We start from the raw sequence: 20,833 nt of genomic DNA on the forward strand, positions 1-20,833 counted from the left end.
GTCGGTATGTCTTCCTGCTAAGTCAGAGAGCTTTATCTCTCTCCCTCATCTCAGGGTTTGCTCCTTTTACCCAACTATGGGGGACTGCAGAAGCCTTGGGTCATCTGCAGATGACCTTGGGTGACTTTGTAGAGGAGTGGTAAGAAGGGAGGTGAACTATGAGTACTCTATCTAGGTCAGGTCAGCATCTTAGGAGAGAAGGCATTGGAGAAGGTTGGCTAGAGTGGTTGGGGTCAAGACAGAGGACCTGGGTTCTGGTTTTGGTGCTTCTTCACCAGCTGTGTGTCCTTGGGTAAGCCACCTGCTGTCTCTGGGCCCCAATGCCACCTCTGTAACTGAGTTGTTGACCAATTATTGAAATATTTTGGACATTATGAGTTTCAGATTGCTCACTGGTTTTGTTTCTAGGATCTGAGCCTGGGTGTTGCCATTGGTAAAATGGGGGTGAAAATACCTTGTAGAGTTGCTGTGAAGTTTGAAAGGTGATGATGATAGCAATAGCAGCTGCGTAGGTGGCTTAATTTCATCCTCACTGCAACAAGGCAGCTGTGATTATCATCTCTGCTTACAGATGTAGACACCGAGGAACAGAGAGGTCAAGCTACTTGGCCCAAGTCACATAGCCAGGAAATGGTGGCATTGAATGATTTCCTCCGGGTGGTCTGGTTCCAGGTCCCATGCTCCTAATCATGATTCCATGACTGTGTGCTCAGACACTGGATGTAGAGGAAGCCCTGCTCAGTGCCTGGCACACAGTAGGTACTTAGTAAGCTAAAGTTCCTTCCTTTTTATGCTCAGAATGCATTTGGAAGTGGAGGTTCCCCTACTGCTTTTTGTCAGGCCTTGGCCTTGCCCTGGAATCTTGGGGCTAATCTTTTCCCATCTCTGGACCTTTGGGTTTGCCTCCTGTCTAAAATGAGAGGCTCATTCTTTTCTTCAGTGGCATTGATTGAGTCCCTGCTGTATGCACCAGTCTAGGCACAGGGCACAGATACGGCTTCTATTCTCATGCAGCGTATACTTTGGTTGGAAGAGACAGAGTAATTGAGGTAAACGCCGAGGAGAAAACACACTAGTGATGTGATGGAGAGTGAGGGGCACTAACTTCCATTGGCTGGTTGGAGAAGGACTCACCGAAGAGGTGACATATAGGCCGTGTCATGAGAAGGTCTGGGCAGAGTGTTTTGGAGAAGCCAATAAATCTGTAAGGCTCTAGAGGGGAAACCAGGTTCGACAACGCTGCGAGGGCGTGAGGGGCTGAGGAGATCAGAGAGGCCTTAGGCTGTGGCTCAGAGTTTGAATTTTATTCTTAGTGTGATGGGAAGTCGGGGGACATTTTTTCCACCAGGGTCCCTTTTGATTATTTTCCTGTTCATGATGACCATGCTTTGAAAAATCCTGTTAACCACAAAAGGCGTGTTTATTAAACCACAGAACACACAACTTAGGCTTTTAAAGTGTGGGGAAGTAATTTATGGATCGCGATGAATATCTTTGAGGACCCCCAGAGACCTAAAGATGATAGATGGAGACACTGTCAACTAAACAATCTTAAAGTCCCTGTTTTAAACCTTCATTCTTCCCAAAGCTGCATGCCATAGGATTAAAAAAGATTACTGCCACCTATTGGTAGAAAACAGAAGATGAATTTTTGCCCAATGAAAATCCCAAGCCCAGTGTATTTCTTCGGTCCCACATTTGGCTTTACACCCTGCAGTGGAGACCTGGAAATGGCTCTGGGGAAGGGGGGCATGGTGCTGCCTTCCTCTCTTTCTGGCAGAGAATCTGGACTTTCTTCCTGGGTCCTTCTAACTCAGTTCATGATGGAGTGTCAGGAGGGAGTGTCGGATGTATCTGTGAGGACAAACGCTGGCAAGCCAACAGCCCGTCAGCCTCTGTATATTCAACCAGGTGAAGCCATTGTTTGTCCTTGACCCACCGGTACACTGAGTTCCTGAATTCAGTGTCCCCACACCCTAACCTAGGCGAACGGACTTGTTAGCACCCCACCCCATTATTAAATTCTCAGCTGCTTTATTTCTCATTTGCATTTTCCGAGGCTGAGTGAATCTGCTGACTTCCGTTTTCTTTTTCTGTTACAGATTTTGTGCACAGATGCCTGTAGTAGTAAGTACCACTTCCCTCTCCACTCTTGTGTTGTTTGTTACTGCCCCCTGATGGACACAGCAACATTAATAGCAATGTGAAAGTCACAGAAAATGTTAATTTGTGAAAATTCAGTTTTCAGTTGTTCTTTAAACATGTTGTGGGGATTGAAACGGCTAGTGAAGGAAACAATTCAATCCATTGTGCAACATGGACAAGTAAAAAATTTATACTTTCTGTGATTTTTTTTTCCAACCTACATCCATGGGTGATTAAAAAACCCCACACAACTTAGTTGAAACCATGATACCACGATGCAGTATGATTTATTTTATGTGCTGTGATCCCATAAGTATTTTCTTGAGTTGTTACATTGCCCCATGATTTTTAAGTGGTGTACAGGGTTTGTATAACCTTTAGAAAACCAGACAGCCTTTTGTGTATTTTGCTTCCATGTGGAGGGCTTGGTCCCACCCACTAACTCTAGTGCTGGTCCATTGAAGTCCTCCCTAGTCTATACTAAAATGAGAAAAATAAGGATATGAGAATAAGTTTTTAAAAAAATATATTTTTATTGATTTCAGAGAGGAAGGGAGAGGGAGAGAGAGAGAGATAGAAACATCAATGATGAGAGAGGATCATTGATCAGCTGCTTCCTGGAGGCCCCCTACTGGGGATCAAGCCTACAACCCTGGCATGTGCCCTTGACTGGAATCGAACCTGGGACCTTTCAGTCCGCAGGCTGATGCTCTATCCACTGAGCCAAACCAGTTAGGGCGAGAATGAGTTTTTAATGAAGCTAACTATATTCAGTTGAAAGTACTGCCTATTTTGGGATTATGTACTTAATAATTTTTGTGGTTGTAAAACATTTCAATGAGAAAGAAAGATAATAGTACTTGGTAGTTTTTTAAAATGTAGGTATCTTTTGGGAAAAACTTGGTAGATTTTGTCTGCCCTCAAAATTAGGGGATTTTTTAGGTGATCACTTAGTAAGTTAGATGTCTGGGTTGTATGCCTGAAACTAACATAATATTGTATGTCAACTGTAATTAAAAAATAAAAAATTATTTAAAGGCAAAACCCCTCCACGAATGGCCCCCAAAAAGCAGGGGCACTTTTTTTTTATTTTATTGGTAAAATCCTGAAATCTGTGAACCACAGAGATAAAATAATTAGACTGTTCCCAGAGTACCATGTAAAGGGGACAGATCATGCTGAAACCTTCTAATAAAGAAATCTCAGTTAATAATAGTAATTATACAAAGGCTGTGCAAACAATGGGAAGAATCCTGCAGTTGCTTTTTCTGCCTTGTTAATCAGCTTGGTCAATAAGCTTGTACCTCTAGCAGACTTGAATCACAGGCGTGAAAGAAGAAAACCTCTATGCACAGAGGTGATATTTTGGAGCAGAAGGAAAGATGAGGGAACGATGATACATTTAAAAATATATAATAAAAAAACACCCTGTTGTATAGCGAGTATATGGTAGATGTGCCATTTTATTAGTTTGCATTTTGCTTTTCTCTCCTGTGTACTAGGTGTCCCCTGTGAGCTGGTTACAGTTAAATCTACCACCACTGAGATTCTTGTCAGTAAAAAACCAGAAAACCTTTCACTAATAACCGTGACCGATTCGAGCAACCAGAATCCGCAGCGTTTCCAAGAGAACGGAGACAACGTTATTTCAGTTGCGGGGCTGGCTCCTGGTACGAGCTATTATATCAGATACTCAAATGGCTCTAGTTTCTGCTGCCAAGTGTGGACAAGTGAGTAAGACTCTTCCCTTGGGGTGGATTGCGGGGTTTAGAGACTGTAAATGTCTTCATACCTGCAGTGTATGTGAGATCTCTTTATTTGAGCTTCAGCAGTAAAATGCAACCGTGTTGTATCTCTCTTCTCCCCATTCTTGGCCCTATTGCCTGGCTGGAGGGTATCCTGACTCCTCTGAGAGCGGCTCTAACCCTCTGTCTGCCTGGTCTGCAAGCAGTACTACCACGGCCCAGCACAGATGTAGACTCAGAGACCCAGGTTGGCTTCCTGGCTCTGTCAGTTTCGAACTCTGTGACTCTGGGCAATTCCTCTTAGACCTCATCTTTATTTAAAAAAAAAAAACCACACACACACCACACCAACAAACTATACACACACAATTTATTTATTTATTAAAAAATATTTTTTATTGATTTCAGAGAGGAAGAGAGAAGGAGAGAGAGATAGAAACTACAATGATGAGAGAGAATCACTGATTGGCTGCCTCCTGCACGTCCCAAACTGGAACCGAGTCCACAACCCAGGCATGTGTCCCAACCGGGAATTGAACTGTGACCTCCTGGTTCATGGCTCGATGCTCAACCACTGAGCCACGCCGGCTGGGCGCACACACACATTTTAAAAAACATATTTTAAAAAGTGCTTTATTTTCTAAACTATTGAAACGCAAGAACTTGATTTCCTAAGAACTTCCCAGAATCCCTGCACGAATCAACAAAATTTAGTTCTCAACACATTTCTCCATCTTTAAAACGGATCCGTAGCCTTCCTCATGACGTGGCGAAGCATAAATGAACAACTGTATGTATGGACAGCACCTGGCATGGTGCCAGGAACGTGGTCCCAAATACGGCTGCTGCTTTTGCTGCCTCGACCACTGTGACCATGGTTCTCATTTTACCACCCCCCTCACCACCCTCAGCATTGACTGTAATGGACTCCACAGTGATAAGCTGCCAAAAATGCTACCGTGAGCCTGCCCCTCAGGCAAGAGGAAGCTCAAGTCTGGAGGGGCTTTGAGGCATGAAGTGTACTGACTTGTGGGCCTTAGATGCTTCCCTGCCTGTGCCTTTTCGTTTCTCTTGATTCCTCTCCTGCCCCTTTTCATGGATTGCATAATGGTTGCATCTCCGTGGGGCCAGGTGAGGCACACTCTCCATGCTGACATTTGAAGGTCATGTGCATGTCGAGGTGGTGTTACCTGTACCATCTTTTCTCTTCTGGGGTCAGTACCTAGGTCCTTGAGAAAAGGGCCCCATGGCTGTGCTTCCTCCTCTGTTGCAAGTTGCTATTCCTCAGTCTTGAATATAATTCGGATGCATCCACTTTGAAGTTATAGTTAATGACTGTAAAAACTTTCATTGTTTTTAAAAAATCCTCACTTGAGGATTTAAATTACTTTCAGAGAGGAAGGGGGAGGAAGAGAGAGATAGAAACATCAATGAAGCGAGAGAATCATTGATCAGCTGCCTCCTGCACGCCCCTTACTGGGGATGGAACGCTCAACCCCGGGCATGTGCCCTTGACTGGGAATCGAACCTTGACCTCTTGGTTCATAGGTGGAGCGCTCAACCCCAGGCATGTGCCCTTGACTTGGAATCGAACCTTGACCTCTTGGTTCATAGGTTGACACTCAACCACTGAGCCAGGCCGGCTGGGCAGAACCCAGATTTTTTTTAAAAAAACATATTTTATTGATTTTTTACAGAGAGAAAGGGAGAGGGATAGAGAATTAGAAACATCAATGAGAGAGAAACATCGATCAGCTGCCTTCTGCCCCCCACTGGGGATGGAGCGCTCAACCCCAGGCATGTGCCCTTGACTTGGAATCGAACCTTGACCTCCTGGTTCATAGGTCAACACTCAACCACTGAACCAGGCCGGCTGGGCAGAACCCAGATTTTTTTTTTTAAAACATATTTTATTGATTTTTTACAGAGAGAAAGGGAGAGGGATAGAGAATTAGAAACATCAATGAGAGAGAAACATCGATCAGCTGCCTTCTGCCCCCCACTGGCGATGTGCCCACAACCAAGGTACATGCCCTTGACTGGAATCGAACCTGGGACTCTTCAGTCCCCAGGCCAATGCTCTATCCACTGAGCCAAACCAGTCAGGGCTAGATTTTTTATATGTCCATATCCAGTGACCACGTTTACCATGTCAAGGTGCCTTAATAATCCGCCCTTTGTGTTTAATGTAGTGTGTTAGAGCTGTCAACAGAGGAACCCGAGGCCGAGAGATTGGAAAGGATTAATTCCAGGTCACACAGCTCAGGTGCGGGAGAGCAGGTCCATCTGTCCAGGTCTGGATTCTAAGACCAGTTCTTTCTTCTCATGTGATTCTGTCCCTTGTCATCTTCATACCAGAAGGATATGGAGCATCCTCTGATTTCAGGGATTGGCAAAAAGTTACCGGATACTTCTGTACCAAATGATGCCTCACTACATGTGGCTGTTTTCTGTGAACGGGGAGATAGACTTACTTTGCATCTTAGGTCTCTGTTTGTACCAGCTTCTATACAGATTTAGCCCTCATTCAAGTCCCAGCCAAGAGGGCCAACCTCTGTCACTTTGTCTATGTTTTAAAGCCTTTTGTTTCACAAACATGCATGCATCCATGTATGTATATGATTGCAAAATTCACTTCTGGGAAGTAGTCTACAGATCAGGCCTGGCTCTCATATTTCTTTTGCAAATATAATTTTTTTCTTTCCTTTTTCTTTGGAAACAATATCGAAATAGAACCCAGTCCTGTGTTTGACATTGAAGCTATTTCCATCAGTCCCTCCAGCGTGAATCTAACATGGAAAAACGACGACTCAGCTGCTTCTAATTATGAGTATGAAGTAAAGGATGAGACGGGAAGCAGGACGAGGACTTCTGGTGCAAATCAAAGAAGCATTAATATCCCTAACCTAAGTCCAGCGACTTTATATACCTTCTCCATCACTCCGGAAATAAACGGAAGTAGGGGAAATGCCAGCTTCATAAATGTCACAACAAGTAAGATGACTAGCTCCCAGCAATGATCATGAACCATCATTCCTTCTTGCCCCGTGGGCTAGAGCCTTGTCCATTCAAGTTGCCTGTTGAAAAGAGATTGATTGTCATTGATTGTGGGAGAGGAGAAAGGATTCTGTATTGTTCAAAGCCCAGGAGTTCAGGTTGCCTGATCATTCAATATTAAGACCCCTTGTGTTTGGGATGTCTTAAGTAATTCCAACTGCTTGGTTGTAAAAATCTTTTGTTTTTATTGGTTAATACTTTTCTGCTGGGACTTGGGAGCAGAGACCCTGTTGGAAATGTGTTTTGATGGTGTCACTAATTACGAGGCTTCTTCTAAGCTCCTCAGGAAAATTGGTGTTGTGTTTATAGTCTCAGGAATTTTTCTTGGGGAATGAAATTTGGTAGATTTTATAGAGGAATGTGTGTTTCAAATGAAAGCGCCCAGTGACATTTGATTGAGCTTAGATTTGTACTTAGCTTAGATGTCAATATCCTGAGCCACCTGTTATAGCAGCAAATTTAGCTGTCTGTTTTTTTTTTTTAAAGCTGAAAAGAACCAAAAATATAAAACAGAGGTGAGAAGGTCTTTTTAAGCTGAGAAGAAGCAAACATTTAAAAAAGAGGCCCATTGTTGGTTTTCCGGGGTGGGGGTGTGATCTCATTGGCTGGTGAAGCCAGGAGTCTGACCTCTTGGAGTCCAGGGCTTGAAGTGACCACCTGGGCCAACACCTTCTGCACATGGAGCAGACAAACACTAAACCAGTGGTTTTCAACTTGTTTTGTTTTTTTTTTTTTCAGCTAGGAAACAATTTCTTTAAGCAAAATCTTTCTCAGAAGCCCAGTAAGTAAAAAGAACCAGGGAGAGAGGAGCTAAGGGATGGAGTGTCTCAGGCTCCTTCAATAAACCTCTGGAGCTCCTCAGAGCACAGTTTTAGAGGAAAACCCCCTTCCCCCCCTAAAATAAAGATTTCTATATTATTGTGAAAGAGAGGAAAAGAAGGTGCTAGAAGAGAGTGAAGGAGGAAAAAGAAGACAGATTTTAGAAATGGTGGTGGGGACAAAGGGACAGAGAATTGGCGAGGGTGGGGAAGAGAAGACGGTGAGTTAGCAGGAAGCAGCCGGCCGGGAGCTGAGGACCCTTACTCCGCCTTACAGCCTGAGGACACGGCTGCGTTCCTCAGCACCTACTATGTGCTTAGCTGTCCTTATTCCATGATTTTTGTCCTCCCGGTAACTCCAAGGGCTACAGTGGACGAAACTGTAAAGCTGAGAAGTTAGGTTTCTTGTGAGAGCCCAGAGTTACAAGTGGTGGGAACCCAGGAGGCCTGATTCCTGACCCCCTGTGGCACAATGATGTGCGTAACAGGTACCCAATGTCATTCAGCTGGCTAGTTTGTTGGTGTTCCATTAAAAAAAGCAAAAGGCACACAAGTGGCCCAGTTTAGAAATCTTTGCATCAGCAACTTTTGATGTGAAGACTAGGACCACAGAGTGGACCAGCTGGACGGGGCGTGGTGTCTCAGGTTCGGCTTCCTGCAGACCTCAGGCAGGGTTTCTGCTCTGTCCACAACATACCTATGCTTGTATGTGCTTAAGGCCGGAGCCCTGGGCTCTGGTTTTCCTGACGCTCCCAAGTGTGTGCGTTCCTGAGCAAGCCACCCGCCTCTCTGTAGCTCCATGTTCTCATAAAGGCAGGGAGTGCATGTCATTTCGGCTGAAAGGGTTTGGTTTATGTCACTGTGAGCCAAATCAGGTGATGGAAAGAACGGTGAGGGGTTAGCACAGATTGAAAGTTTTCTGAAAAATCCCCTTGGTTTCAGAATGCAGCGATGCATTCCTTCATAGAAATGTCTTGGTATTACGAAATGATATTACTTGTGTTGTCTCGACTTGAGACCTTTAGACATAGCAAACAACCACTTTCTTTGATGCTCTGTTCCTGATGTTTAAAAACAGATGTAGTTAAATGCTGCTGTTTACATCAGCGTCCTTAATGAAAGGTGATTCTTAATGAAAGGTGATTACGCATATCTTGTTCCATCAGTGCCCATCTTGTGTTTTTACAATAGAGCCTCTTCCAGTGTCTGACCTTCGTGTTAACTGCAAGGGTTTGACCGCAGTTGCACTGGCCTGGAAGAATAGCAATGGCACTGCCGCCTGCCGGATGCTCCTAGAAGCCACGGGAAGCCATGAGGAGGTGACTCACAACTTAGCAGTCAACATTTCAGAACTGGAGCCAGGGTTTAAATATGAGGTCACCCTTATATTTAATGTTTCGGAATCAAACAGCACTGGAGAACATGGCTCAGGTGAGTTACAAGTGTGTGCCTCTCGTCTACTTGCAAGTTTTGCCTTTCAGTAACTTAATACTTTAAAAAATATGGTTCTATGTGTATAGAGTGTTAGAATCTGTAGAGGGCTCCTCCTGCAGGTTTTACTTTGACCCCACACCTGTTTGAGGAAGGAGGGAAAGTATTTTTATTTTGCAGGTCAGCACATGGGGGCTCAGAATGGCAAGGGGTTGAAGCTTTTGGCATTCAGGAGAGCAGCTGGGTCACGTGGCTTTTCCAACTTCCCACTGAACAAACAACAGACCTGTTACCCCACGTAGGCCATTCTTCTTCTTTTTCTTTAAAAATTTTTAAACATATTTTTAATTGATTTCAGAGAAGACGGGAGAAGGAGAGAGATAGAAACATCAATGATGAGAATAATTAATTGGCTGCCTCCTGCACGCCCCACACTGCGGATTGAGCCTGCAACCTGGGCATGTGCCCTGACCAGAATTGAACTGTGATGCTCAACCACTGAGCCAAGAGGCCGGGCTGTTTCTTCTTCTTCTTCTTCTTTTTTTAAAATTGATTTTTAGAGAGAGAGGGAGAGATAGAGAGAGAAACATCAATTGACAGTAAAACATCCATCGGCTGCCGGGCATGTGCCCTGACCAGGAATCAAACCGGCAACCCTTCGGTTCATGGGACGACACTCAACCAACTGAGCCACACTGGCCAGTTGGAGGAGCTTATCACATCCCCCGAGAAAAGGGATACTGAGGCAGACCTAGACATCTCCTGCATTGACAGTGGAGTAGTCATTTGCAGATTTCAGAGCATTTTCAGGGCAACTCTGTGAACTGAGAAGAACAAACATTTCACCCCCATTTTATACATAGGACACAGAACTAGAGAGTGGGTGTTAGGATTCCTGATTGCAAGAGACAGAAACCAGACTTACCGTAGCTTAGACTAGAAGAGCAACTGATTGGCTCATGTATGTTTCCCCACCACGGGCAGCCAGGCCTTAAAGAAAGGGTGACACTTATCTCTTCTTCCTGTTCCTTTCTTTTTATCGGTTTTGTTGTCAGCGTATTTCTCCACACAACTCCAGGAGAAACGGCCACCAGCAGTCCCCCTGGGTCACCCCCGGTCAGCAGGGGTCTAGGCCAGGGGAACAGGTGCTTGAGTGGGTTCTGATGAACTACGTTTGGCTGGTGGCTGTCCGTGGAAAAGCACATCTGGACTTGGGTGGGAGAAGGTGACTTCCTGAAAGTAGGGAGAGGGATGCAAATAGATGAATTTGAAAGAGAGGTGCAGATATCTATGCTGCTTCCTGCGATAAAAGTACAGAGTGAAACATCTGCCCCAAATCGGGGCCTTTTCAGGCACAGGCGTCTCTGTCTGGGGGAGGAGGGCAGCAGGTACTGTGGAGTCCCAACTGTGGGGCAGAAAGAAGACAGGCATGTGCTTCTGTCGAATTTTAACGTCTTTGCCTTTTGTGTTTGAAGCAAATGCCACCGGCACAGAGAGCTCAGACCCGACACCCAAGAGCCTCACTGCCCTTGTGAACAAAGACCCAGCCTCTGGCTTTCCTCCGACTGACACGGAAGTCCTGCTTCTTGGGTTAAAGTCTGACATGCTGTACAAGGCCACTGTTTATCCTCAAGCACCAAACAGCACGGAAGGAGAGCCCCAGCTCATAGTCTTCAGGACACGTATGTTGGATTTCATAAAATGGCTTCAGCTAGTTTTGAGCACTAAGTTTTGTCCTCTGTGATTCTGAGTTACCTCTCACTTCACAAGCGGTTTTGTTGTTACACGGAGTTTTCCGGAAGAGGTTTCGGACAGAGCAGACCCGTTGAGGTTCTTCTTAGCCCTGTGGCCAAGACGCTTCTTTCTCTGAGCTCAGGAAAGCACAGGGAGCAGCCACTCTGTGCAGACCCCGGGAGCTGCCTCGGGTTTTCCTTCATTTCTCTGCACATGAGCCAATGAGACAAGCTGGTGTGATATTTTTCTCTTACAAACTGATACTCCCTTAGTCAGTGTTGGTTAAGTATTTTCTCCTTGAGATAAGAGAACGAGTTTCCTCTTTTGGACTGACCTTGGGAAGCACACTGCTCTTTCTTTAAAAAAATATATTTTTATTGATTTCAGAGAGGAAGGGAAAGGGAGAGAGAGATAAAAACATTAATGATGAGAATCATGGACTGGCTGCCTCCTGCACGCCCCACACTGGGGATCAAGCCCGCAACCTGGGCATGTGCTCTGACTGGGAATCTAGCCTCCTGGTTGATAGAGCGACACTCAACCACTGAGCCACACCAGCTGGGCAGCATGCTGCTCTTTCTGTGGAAACTTGTGCATGTTGCTGCTTTTTACCTCTCCTTTATCAGTACCTCCACCCTGTAGATTGACCAGTACGGGAAGGCTTTTTGGATTGGTGCTGGTGAGGCTAAACAAAAGCACAGTTCCTACCCTCAGGGAGTTTCAGTCTAGATGATAATTGAGACACAAATACTTGGAATAGCACATGGCCTGCTCTGTGGGTTTAGGAGCAACCACCACAGCATTGCAGTTCTCAGGGGCTTGGTGGCAGGCAGCATAAACTGACTCTGGTTATCTTATCCAAAAGTATATCTGTTCTGAAAGGCTGTTGTAGGCCCACAGAACAGAGGGTGGGGGCCGGAGGACTCAGGACAGAAAATGGATTGGCATCCAGAAAACTCTGAATGGCTGGACTGCACTGGATCTGGTGACACTCTGAGGATTCAAAGTCCCGAGATGGAGAGCTGTCACATACCCACTTTCTGGATTTCTGTGCTGGAGAAGGGAGATGCTATCCCCAAGCTTCTACATGGGTCACAGGCGCTTCCTCCCACCAAGGGGGCATGGAGTGCTGTTTGGAAAAGGGGCTGCACAGGGAATGCATGGTCACTGTCCACTGTCGCTGCCCATGAGGGAATCCACCACATCACATGGAAAACAAAGAGCAGCTATGCCATTGCAGTTGGCCAGGCTGCTTCTTCATAGAAGAAGATGCCTGACTTGTGCTGGGACCCCATACATGTGTGTGTGTGTGTGTTGTGGTTAAACGGTGTAGGATAGAAAGGAACCATCGCTGAGGGTATTTCTTAGACTAGATGAATGCCCAAGGACGGTGTCTCTCTCTCTCTCTCTGGCTTGGCCATTCTGGTTATTGTGAACTCCTCTCGTGTCTTCGCAGAATCCAATCAGGTTTTTGACATCGAAGCCACAAACGTCACTGCCACAAGCATGATCCTGACCTGGAAAATCGATAATAGTGATTCGTGCTCTTTCTACACCTATGAGATAGATGTTCAGTCCGCTTCCTTCAATCTCAATCTCACCAAAAATGAGACTCAGGCCGACATCACCGAACTCAGCTCGAGCACCTTATACAACATCACAGTGCGCCCGTTCCTGCAGAACGGCTCTGCGGGCATGCCGGGCTTCCTCCAGGTGTACACCCGTGAGTGCACGCATTGTTAGCTAGCCTTTCTTGCCCACCTGCCATGCGCCAGGCCCAGTACGAGGCTCTGCTCCTGCCCTTCAGAGCCGAGCGTGTGAGTCCACGGGACTTCTACGTTCAGGATCTGCGATACAATACCGGTGATCCTCCACCGACCCTGCCACATGCCCATGTTGTGTGATGTGTTTTCCTCGCTCTGTCTCGTTTACTGTTCACAGCCCTGTGACCTGGTTGCCACTAGGCTGTTTTATGGACGAGGCAGCCAAGGCTGAGAGAGGTGCTGTTGGCCGGTGTCACACTTGGCAGATGACAGAGGTGGGGTTAGACAGCTGGGGTGTCTCGACCCCAGCCTGTGCGGGTAAGGACCGTTCCGGTGTGGCAGAGACGTGGAGCAACTTGCTACACGGAGACAAAAAGAACCTGGATATTCATGTCTCCTTGTCCCTAAGGTGCTGATGTATAATGAAGCAGGGCTCAGCTGTGTCTCATCCCTTGTTCGCTTAACTGTCCCTTAAAGATCAGATGATAGGCAGCACATTAAAAGCTTTTTGTCCAAAGAGGCTCCAATACTTTAGAATAAACCTAACAACATGCCAGTGGTGTCGTAGGGTAATACTATAACAGTATCAGGGTAGCAGTGGCCTTTGAGGTAGGTAGTAGGATCCCTGTTTTACAGGTGAGAAAACTACAGCTCAGCTGGGCTGAACAGTTGGCCCAAGGCCACAGAGCTAACAAGTGGCAGAGCAGGGACTGGAACCCAGAGATCCTGGCTCATCCCACAACAGTGCTTTCATCCAAGGTTTGCCCCTTCCCAGGAAGCACACCGGCAGTGGCCAAGGTCCCCCTCCAGACCCTGAACCCTTGACCCCTGGGATACACGCCTCCTCTCATTTCCTGCGGATGCCCTTGAACAACCTAAGCTGTTTCTGCACTCTTGTAGCCAAGTGTTCTCTCAGTGGCCAGACACCAGTTTCTGAGGGGGCTCGCGTTGTAGGTGACAGTGCAAAGAAGAGAAAAAGAGAGGTCAGGGTCATTTAGCCTCATTGTAAATATTTTGTGAGGTTCAGTCACCTTGTTTTCTGGAGATAGAGCCTTACTTGCCCCCTATGTTCTTCCCTCAGGTCCTGGTCCAATTTCTGACTTCCGAGTGACGAGTGTCACCACAAGGACTGTTAGCTTAGCTTGGAGCAGCAATGACTCGGACTCCTTTAGAATACTCACCACACAGAACGGAACTGGAAAATCTCAGAATACAACCACCCAAAGTAGTATCGTCATTGGTGGCCTATACCCTGGGACTGAGTATTGTTTCGAAATATTTCCACAAGGGCCAAATGGGACTGAAGGGGATTCCCGGACAGTTTGCAATACAACTGGTAAGCAAATAGGCTGTGTTGTCTGTGAAGCAGTGATTGTTCTTAAAGGAAATCAGTATAATTTATAAATGTCAGGTTTTCCAAATATTGTTTTTCTTTTATTATCTAAGAAAAGTCTTTAAAAAACATTTACAATGACAGTAACGCATAGTCATTCTATAAAATACAGACAAGAAAAAAAAATCACGTGTAAACCATCAATCAGAGATAATCACTGGTAACTTTTGATGTATGTAATTTAAAGATATATACAGGGAGACCCTGGCCCGGTAGCTCAATTGGTTAGACTGTCATCCTGATATGCCAAGGTTGCAGGTTCCATCTCTGCTAGGGGCACAGAGAAGAAGCAACCAATTAATGCATAAATAAGTGGAACAATAAATTGATTTTTTTCTCTCTCAAAATCAATTAAAAAAACAAAAACCCTGCCCACACATTAAGAAAAAAGACGTATACAGGCATACATGTACACACACACACACACACACACGCACACACATCTCTCTCTCTCTCTCTATATATATATATATATTTATTATGTGACAAATATTGAAGTCATCCTGTACATGTGGTTTTGTAATCTGCTTTTCTCCACATACCAGTTTACTATAAGCATTCTTTCCTGTAATATAAATATTTCTACAGGATAATTTTAATATCTTCCTGGCATTCCATTGTTTACATCAGGGGTCAACAGATAGTAATGGCCCATGGGTCAAATCTGGCCAACTGTTTTTGTAAATAAAGTTTTACTGAAACACAGCCATGCTTATTTGTTTATGTACTCTCTATGGCTTCTTTTGTGCTATAAATGAGTAATTGCAACAGAGACTATGGATATGGCCCACAAAGCCTAAAATATTTGTTCTGTGGCCTTATGGAAAAGGTTTACTTCATGAGGTGAGTGCCATTATCATCTCTATTTTCCAGAGTAGGAAATAGGGCAGCAGTTCTCAACCTGTGGGTCGCAACCCCTTTGGGGGTCGAATGACCCTTTCACAGGGGTCGCCTAAGACCATCGGAAAACACATATATAATTACATACTGTTTTTGTGATTAATCACTATGCTTTAATTATGTTCAATTTGTAACAATGAAATTGGGGGTCACCACAACATGAGGAGCTGTATTAAAGGGTCGCGGCATTAGGAAGGTTGAGAACCACTGAAATAGGGACTCTGCAAGTGTAAGTAACTGGCCCAGAGTGACAGGGCAGTGAACTGGCCTCTGCCTTTGAAGACAGGTTTTAAGCACAGTGTGGACTGATACTTAGATATGGTGCAGCTGTGAAGTAATTGAGGCGCCTATAATAGGTCTCAGTGAATGAAAATCAATGAGAGTAGCAAGAAGGCAGTAGACTTGTAGGGGATTACCATTCTATTATTGAACAACTTTTATTATTATTAGGGAAAATCAGTGTAACAGCATTAAAGACAATTTTGAAAAAGGAAAAGAAATACCATATGACCCAGCAATTCCACTTCTTTTCAGATAAAAAGCAGTGACTCAAATAGATACTTGTACACCAGTGTTCATAGTAGCATGATTCATAATAGCCAAAAGGTGGAGGCAACCAAGTGTCTACCAACAGATGAATGGATAGACAAAACGTAGCATATCCATACAATAGAATATTCTTCATCCATAAAACACAATGAAATTCTGATCCATGCTACAATATGGACGGGCCTTGAAAACATTAACATTATGCTAAGTGAAATAAGCCGGACTTACAAGGACAAATATTGTAGGATTCCACTTACACGAGGTACCCGGAATAGGCAATTTCATAGAGACAAAAAGTAGAGGTTTCCAGGGGCTGGGGTGAGAGGATTGGGGAGTTGTTGTTTAATGGGGTTTATGTTGAGGATGAGGAGCTGTTTGGGGTATAGATAATTTATGGTGATGGTTACACAACGCTGTGAATGTACTTAATGCCCCTGAGCTGTGCTTAGTTATTTCTAAGCCTTGATCTTTGCATTCATATTGTAACTGGTTTATTGTGTCAGGTAGGTGATCAGAGTACAGTGGTGATCAGAGTACAGTGCCCGCGTGCTCAGGTGGGCGCTTTCACCTCTCACCCCCAGCTCTGAGAGTGGAAGGCGCGTGCATTTTTTTCCCCTCTTTCCCACCCTGGTCTCAAATGTTCCCCCTTAGTAAGTATCAACTCCCCATTTCAGTTTTTCTCTTTGGTATGCTGACTATGTTTCAGGAAGATGTCTTCTTTTGAGGGAATGATTAAAAACAATTTGTTGAGAATAACATAAATGAGGGAATGACTAAAAACACTTTGTTGAGAATAACATACATCCGAAAAGCACACACATCCTAAATGCATGGTGTGGTGAATTTTCACAAGCCCAACCCATCTGGTCGCCAGCATTCAGGTCAGGAAACTGAACGTGATTTTTACTAGAAGACCCCCAAGGGGGCACTTTTATGACCAAGGCAAAGGACCAGAGAACTGATGGGGTGAACTGGTAAGTGCCTCTGTGTTATGGGAGAGCCAACATTCTTGAAAGAACTGAGTGTGTTTCTCACCCATGTTTTGGAGTTTGTGCTTTGTGAACTCATTTGAGACCGATGATGAGAGAACAAGTTCCCTTGACAGACACTTTGAAGTGAAGCTGGAGGTTATGATGGTCATTAACAGACCCCCCCTCCCCGCCTTCTTCCAACCAGACTCCGCTGCTGTGTTTGACATCCGCGTGGTCAATGTCACCACAACTGAAATGACATTAGAGTGGCAGAGTATAGACAATGCCTCTGACTACATCTACCACCTACAGCTGGAGTCTAAGCATGGCTCTAGCCAGATGAATAGCTCCGACAAATCCATCACTCTCAGGGACCTGATCCCGGGCACCTTATATACCATCACCATTTTCCCAGAAGTGAACGGTGTCCCGGGGAGCTCCACCTTCACTGTGCAGTACACACGTAAGTGTCTTACGACACCCTCTTAAAGGGAGTGTCTCCCTGACTTTCACTTGGAGGGTGGGAAGTAGGCATTGCCCAGGGGCCATTGTTTCTGGGCTTCAGGTCTAATGTGAAGCTCTTGAAGCTGAAAATATCAGCAGAGGTTCTGTTCTTCTCATGGGGCACTGGTGCTGAGCCTTGTGAACTTGGAATTGTCTTTAGAAGCAGAAAGTGATCCCATAAGCACGGGAAACATACCTGTCCCGTTCATTCCTTGGGAGTTCAGATGAGGGGAGGGTCTGCCTGTCCTTGGTGTTGGAAGATACTGCTCAGATGAGGAGCTCTGCATGCAGCAGTGAGGGAGGCACTTTGCTCATATTCAATCTAAATAAGTGTATGGTAGAGATGGTAGTTTATAATATCTTTTTAGCATATATTTTTCTTTCACTAATCAGATTTCAAAAACAGATAGGAAATTATATCTTGAAAATTTTGGACACGTACGAAGTGTCAACAGAAGCATGAAAGAGTTTATTCTTTTGAGATATAATCTGTATAATTATTTTCTGGATGTTTTTTTGAGAAGTCTTCCATCTTTTGAATTAGCAAATATTAGGTTTATTCATTCTTTCCTGAAAGGAGCTAGGCTATTTTTAGATGCACGATATAAAAGAGTCCTGGAATTCAAGCTAATACATGCTTTCCCCCCCCCCCCCCCCCCAAAATCAAGGGCCGAGCAGTGTGTCCGACATTAAAATAAGTACCGACACCACATCAGCAACCTTCAGGTGGCAGAACGCTGATGAGGCCTCTCACACGTACCTCTACCACCTTCTTATTGAGAAAAATGGGAATTCCAGCAACGCGACTGAAGTAGTCACAGGCATTGGCATCACCAATGCTACAGTCACCGAGTTAACACCTGGCTCCGGGTACACAGTGAAGATCTTCGCCCTAGTGGGGAACGTCACTGAGTCACTGGCGCCTGGCCGGCAGTCCTTCTGTACAGGTGAGTAGCCCCAGGTGCCTGTTGGACCTCTTCCTGTGGGGTGCCGCCTTGCAGGTGGGTCCTCCCCACACTTTATCAGGTTTCGTGTGGTGTGTTATAATAGACAGTGAGCTCTCGGAGGCCTCCTGTTAGCTTATTAGCGCTCTCTTGTTGCCCTCATCACTTATTCATGCAATAAATATTTATTGAGCACTTACTATATGCCAGGCACTTGACAATGACTCAGATGAGTCCCAGCCTTCCTGGAACTTGCATTCTGGTGGGGAAGACATAATAAACATGATACATTAGTTATTAGATGATGGTGACTGCCAAGGAGAGGGAAAAACACAAGGAAGGAGGAGAGTAGCTGTTTATCGAGGGGTGCCCAGGGAAAGCCTGAGTGAAAAGGTGCCTTTTTAAAAAAGATTGGAAGGAAGTAAAGAAAGCCAGCCATGTGGACATCAGGGCATTGGGCATTATAGGCAGAAGGGTAGCCAGTGCAAAGGCCCTGAGGCTGCAGGTGCCTGCTGTGTTGAAGGAAAGCAGGAGGCCAGGGTGGCAGGGTCCACAGGAGCAAGAGGGTGAGGGGTAGTGGTGAGTCCTGAGAGGTAATGGCTGGGGCATGGATGACATCTAGATGGTAATTTATAGTTTGGCTTTTACACTAAGAAGATGAAAAAGATGTTAAAATGGATGCTCAGCGTTTCACCTTTCTTGGTCCTTATCTCTCACTGCAAAAGGGGTTCTGAAGAGAAGGGGAGCCCTGCATTTAGCTGAGGGAGTTTCCTGATAGTAGTCAGGGACTGCTTTGCAGACAATTATGAAGACCTTGGCTCACAGTTCTGACTGTGGCCCATGGACCACCTTATTCTCTACTCTCTTTGTACCCACACCTTCCATTCCCTTAGACCAGTGGTCGGCAAACTCATTAGTCAACAGAGCCAAATATCAACAGTACAACGATTGAAATTTCTTTTGAGAGCCAAATTTTTTAAACTTAAACTATATAGGTAGGTACATTGTTATTAACTTAATTAGGGTACTCCTAAGGCTTAGGAAGAGCCACACTCCAGGGGCCAAAGAGCTGCATGTGGCTCGCGAGCCGCAGTTTGCCGACCACGGCCTTAGACCAAGCCACTCGAGTGTGTCTGGGCTGATTTAGAAGGCAGGAGACTCATTAGATTAGTCTCCCTGGTAGTGTAGGAGCTGGAACCTCAATGACCTCTGACCTTTCACATGGAGTGGCTAAAGAAATCCCTGCAGCTTTGAGCCACTTTGCTAACTCGGGCTCCATCCCACCTGGTCTAGACTCTGACCTTTGGTATTTGGGTGGCTTCCATTGCTGACCCTTCTCTTAGCTATAATTACTGCAGCCCCCAAAGCAGGAGACAAGTATACATGAGCATTTGTGACTGCGGGTGGATGGGACAGGAGCTGCAGATATGCATTGGGCAGGTGACCTTGCCAGGCCTCAGGTGGAGAATGTGTGCATTTCACTAAGTGTCTTGTACAGAATTGAAAAATACGGTGGCATTAAAGTAATGATGATAATATCCCCAGTGCTTTAATATGGAGTTTTTCATTTACATCAGTTTGATGTTGGCTTTCAGTAAAATTCTACTGGCCCTCAGATAGGTAACACCTCATCTTAAAGATGAAGAAACGGATACCATTTACCATTGATCATTCAGCATGTTGTGTGTATAGACAATGCCCTGGACTTGGACTTAGCCTGCGGTCCAGTTTTGGCTTCTCCACTTACTAGCCATGTCATCCTCTACAAATCACTTAACCTCTCTAAGCCTTAGCTGATTCATTGGCAAAATGGGACAGTAATCCCCAAAATGAGATGATGCAGGTGAAGAAGTTGCTACCACCATACTGTGATGAGATGGGTAGCCCGGGCTCTTCCCATTTGGTGTCCGACAGCCTTTATTGCATGTAATCCTCAGAGCCCTGCAGCCGAGGCTCAGAGCAGTTGGATGCCGAACCCAACATCACCTAGTTTAGTAATACCCCATTCAAGGTCAGCCTTGCCCCTTCCACCACACAGCACGCCAGCCTCCTCGTCATGGGCGGACCGGGATCCTACTGCTCTCCAGGTGTCAGTGTTTGCAGAGGCCAGAGCCCCGGTGTCTCATGCTGTGCTGTGCTTGCTTTGCAGACCCGGCCCCAGTAGCCTCCTTCCACTGGGAAGTGGTCCCCAAAACACCAACCTTGGTGCTCAAGTGGGCCTGCCCTCCCGGCACCAACGAAGGCTTTCAGCTGGAGGTCAGCAGCGGAGACTGGAAAAATACGACACTCCTGGAGGGCTGCTCCTCGGAGGACGGCACCGAGTACAGGACGGAAGTCACATATTTGAATTTTTCTACCTCGTATGACATCAACATCACTGCCTTGTCCTGTAACAAGATGGCACCTCCCGCCCAGAACACCTGCCGCACGGGCATCACAGGTGGGCTTCGTGGCAGCAGGGTGCCTGGTAGCACTGCAGTTACCCTGGGAGAGGCTGACCTACTGGGTCTGTGAGTGTGGCCTGGAAATCTGCTGTGTGTGTGTGTGTCTGTGTGTGTGTGTGTGTGTGTGTGTGTGTGTGTGTATGTGTTTAAATTTTTGCTAAAATATTTGTTTTTGTGGGCACGGACTGTTAACCCAACTCTATAAACAAACAGAGTAAGAGGGACTCATGTTTTATATCCCAAAAGTTTCCTTTGCTTTGCAGAATAATTCATTGCCACATTTTCTAACTAGTGAGTTCTCTTACTACATTAAAAAAGTATTTTTATAGAAATATTCAAATATACAAAAAAGTACAAGGAAGTATACAGAAACCCATGTGCCCATTGTCACCCAGTTGAATACTTGTTAGCACTTGGCCAATCTTATTTCATTTG

At 45.4% G+C, this 20,833-nt stretch overlaps 1 protein-coding gene across 1 annotated transcript in view; it reads left to right on the forward strand.

Moving 5' to 3' along the window:
- The window catches only part of PTPRJ (protein tyrosine phosphatase, receptor type, J), a 114,383-nt gene that overhangs the window by 71,751 nt on the left and 21,799 nt on the right, over positions 1 to 20,833 (forward strand). The window contains exons 3-12 of the mRNA XM_014543292.1: positions 2,103 to 2,127; positions 3,648 to 3,815; positions 6,651 to 6,884; positions 8,957 to 9,196; positions 10,672 to 10,878; positions 12,387 to 12,653; positions 13,775 to 14,029; positions 16,712 to 16,969; positions 17,679 to 17,957; positions 20,104 to 20,394. Coding sequence (XP_014398778.1) covers positions 2,103 to 2,127; positions 3,648 to 3,815; positions 6,651 to 6,884; positions 8,957 to 9,196; positions 10,672 to 10,878; positions 12,387 to 12,653; positions 13,775 to 14,029; positions 16,712 to 16,969; positions 17,679 to 17,957; positions 20,104 to 20,394 — 2,224 coding nt within the window. The remainder of the gene's footprint in view (positions 1 to 2,102; positions 2,128 to 3,647; positions 3,816 to 6,650; positions 6,885 to 8,956; positions 9,197 to 10,671; positions 10,879 to 12,386; positions 12,654 to 13,774; positions 14,030 to 16,711; positions 16,970 to 17,678; positions 17,958 to 20,103; positions 20,395 to 20,833) is intronic.

This window comes from Myotis brandtii, unplaced genomic scaffold, assembly GCF_000412655.1.
Source record: "Myotis brandtii unplaced genomic scaffold, ASM41265v1 scaffold324, whole genome shotgun sequence".
Classification (NCBI taxonomy): Eukaryota; Metazoa; Chordata; class Mammalia; order Chiroptera; family Vespertilionidae; genus Myotis; species Myotis brandtii.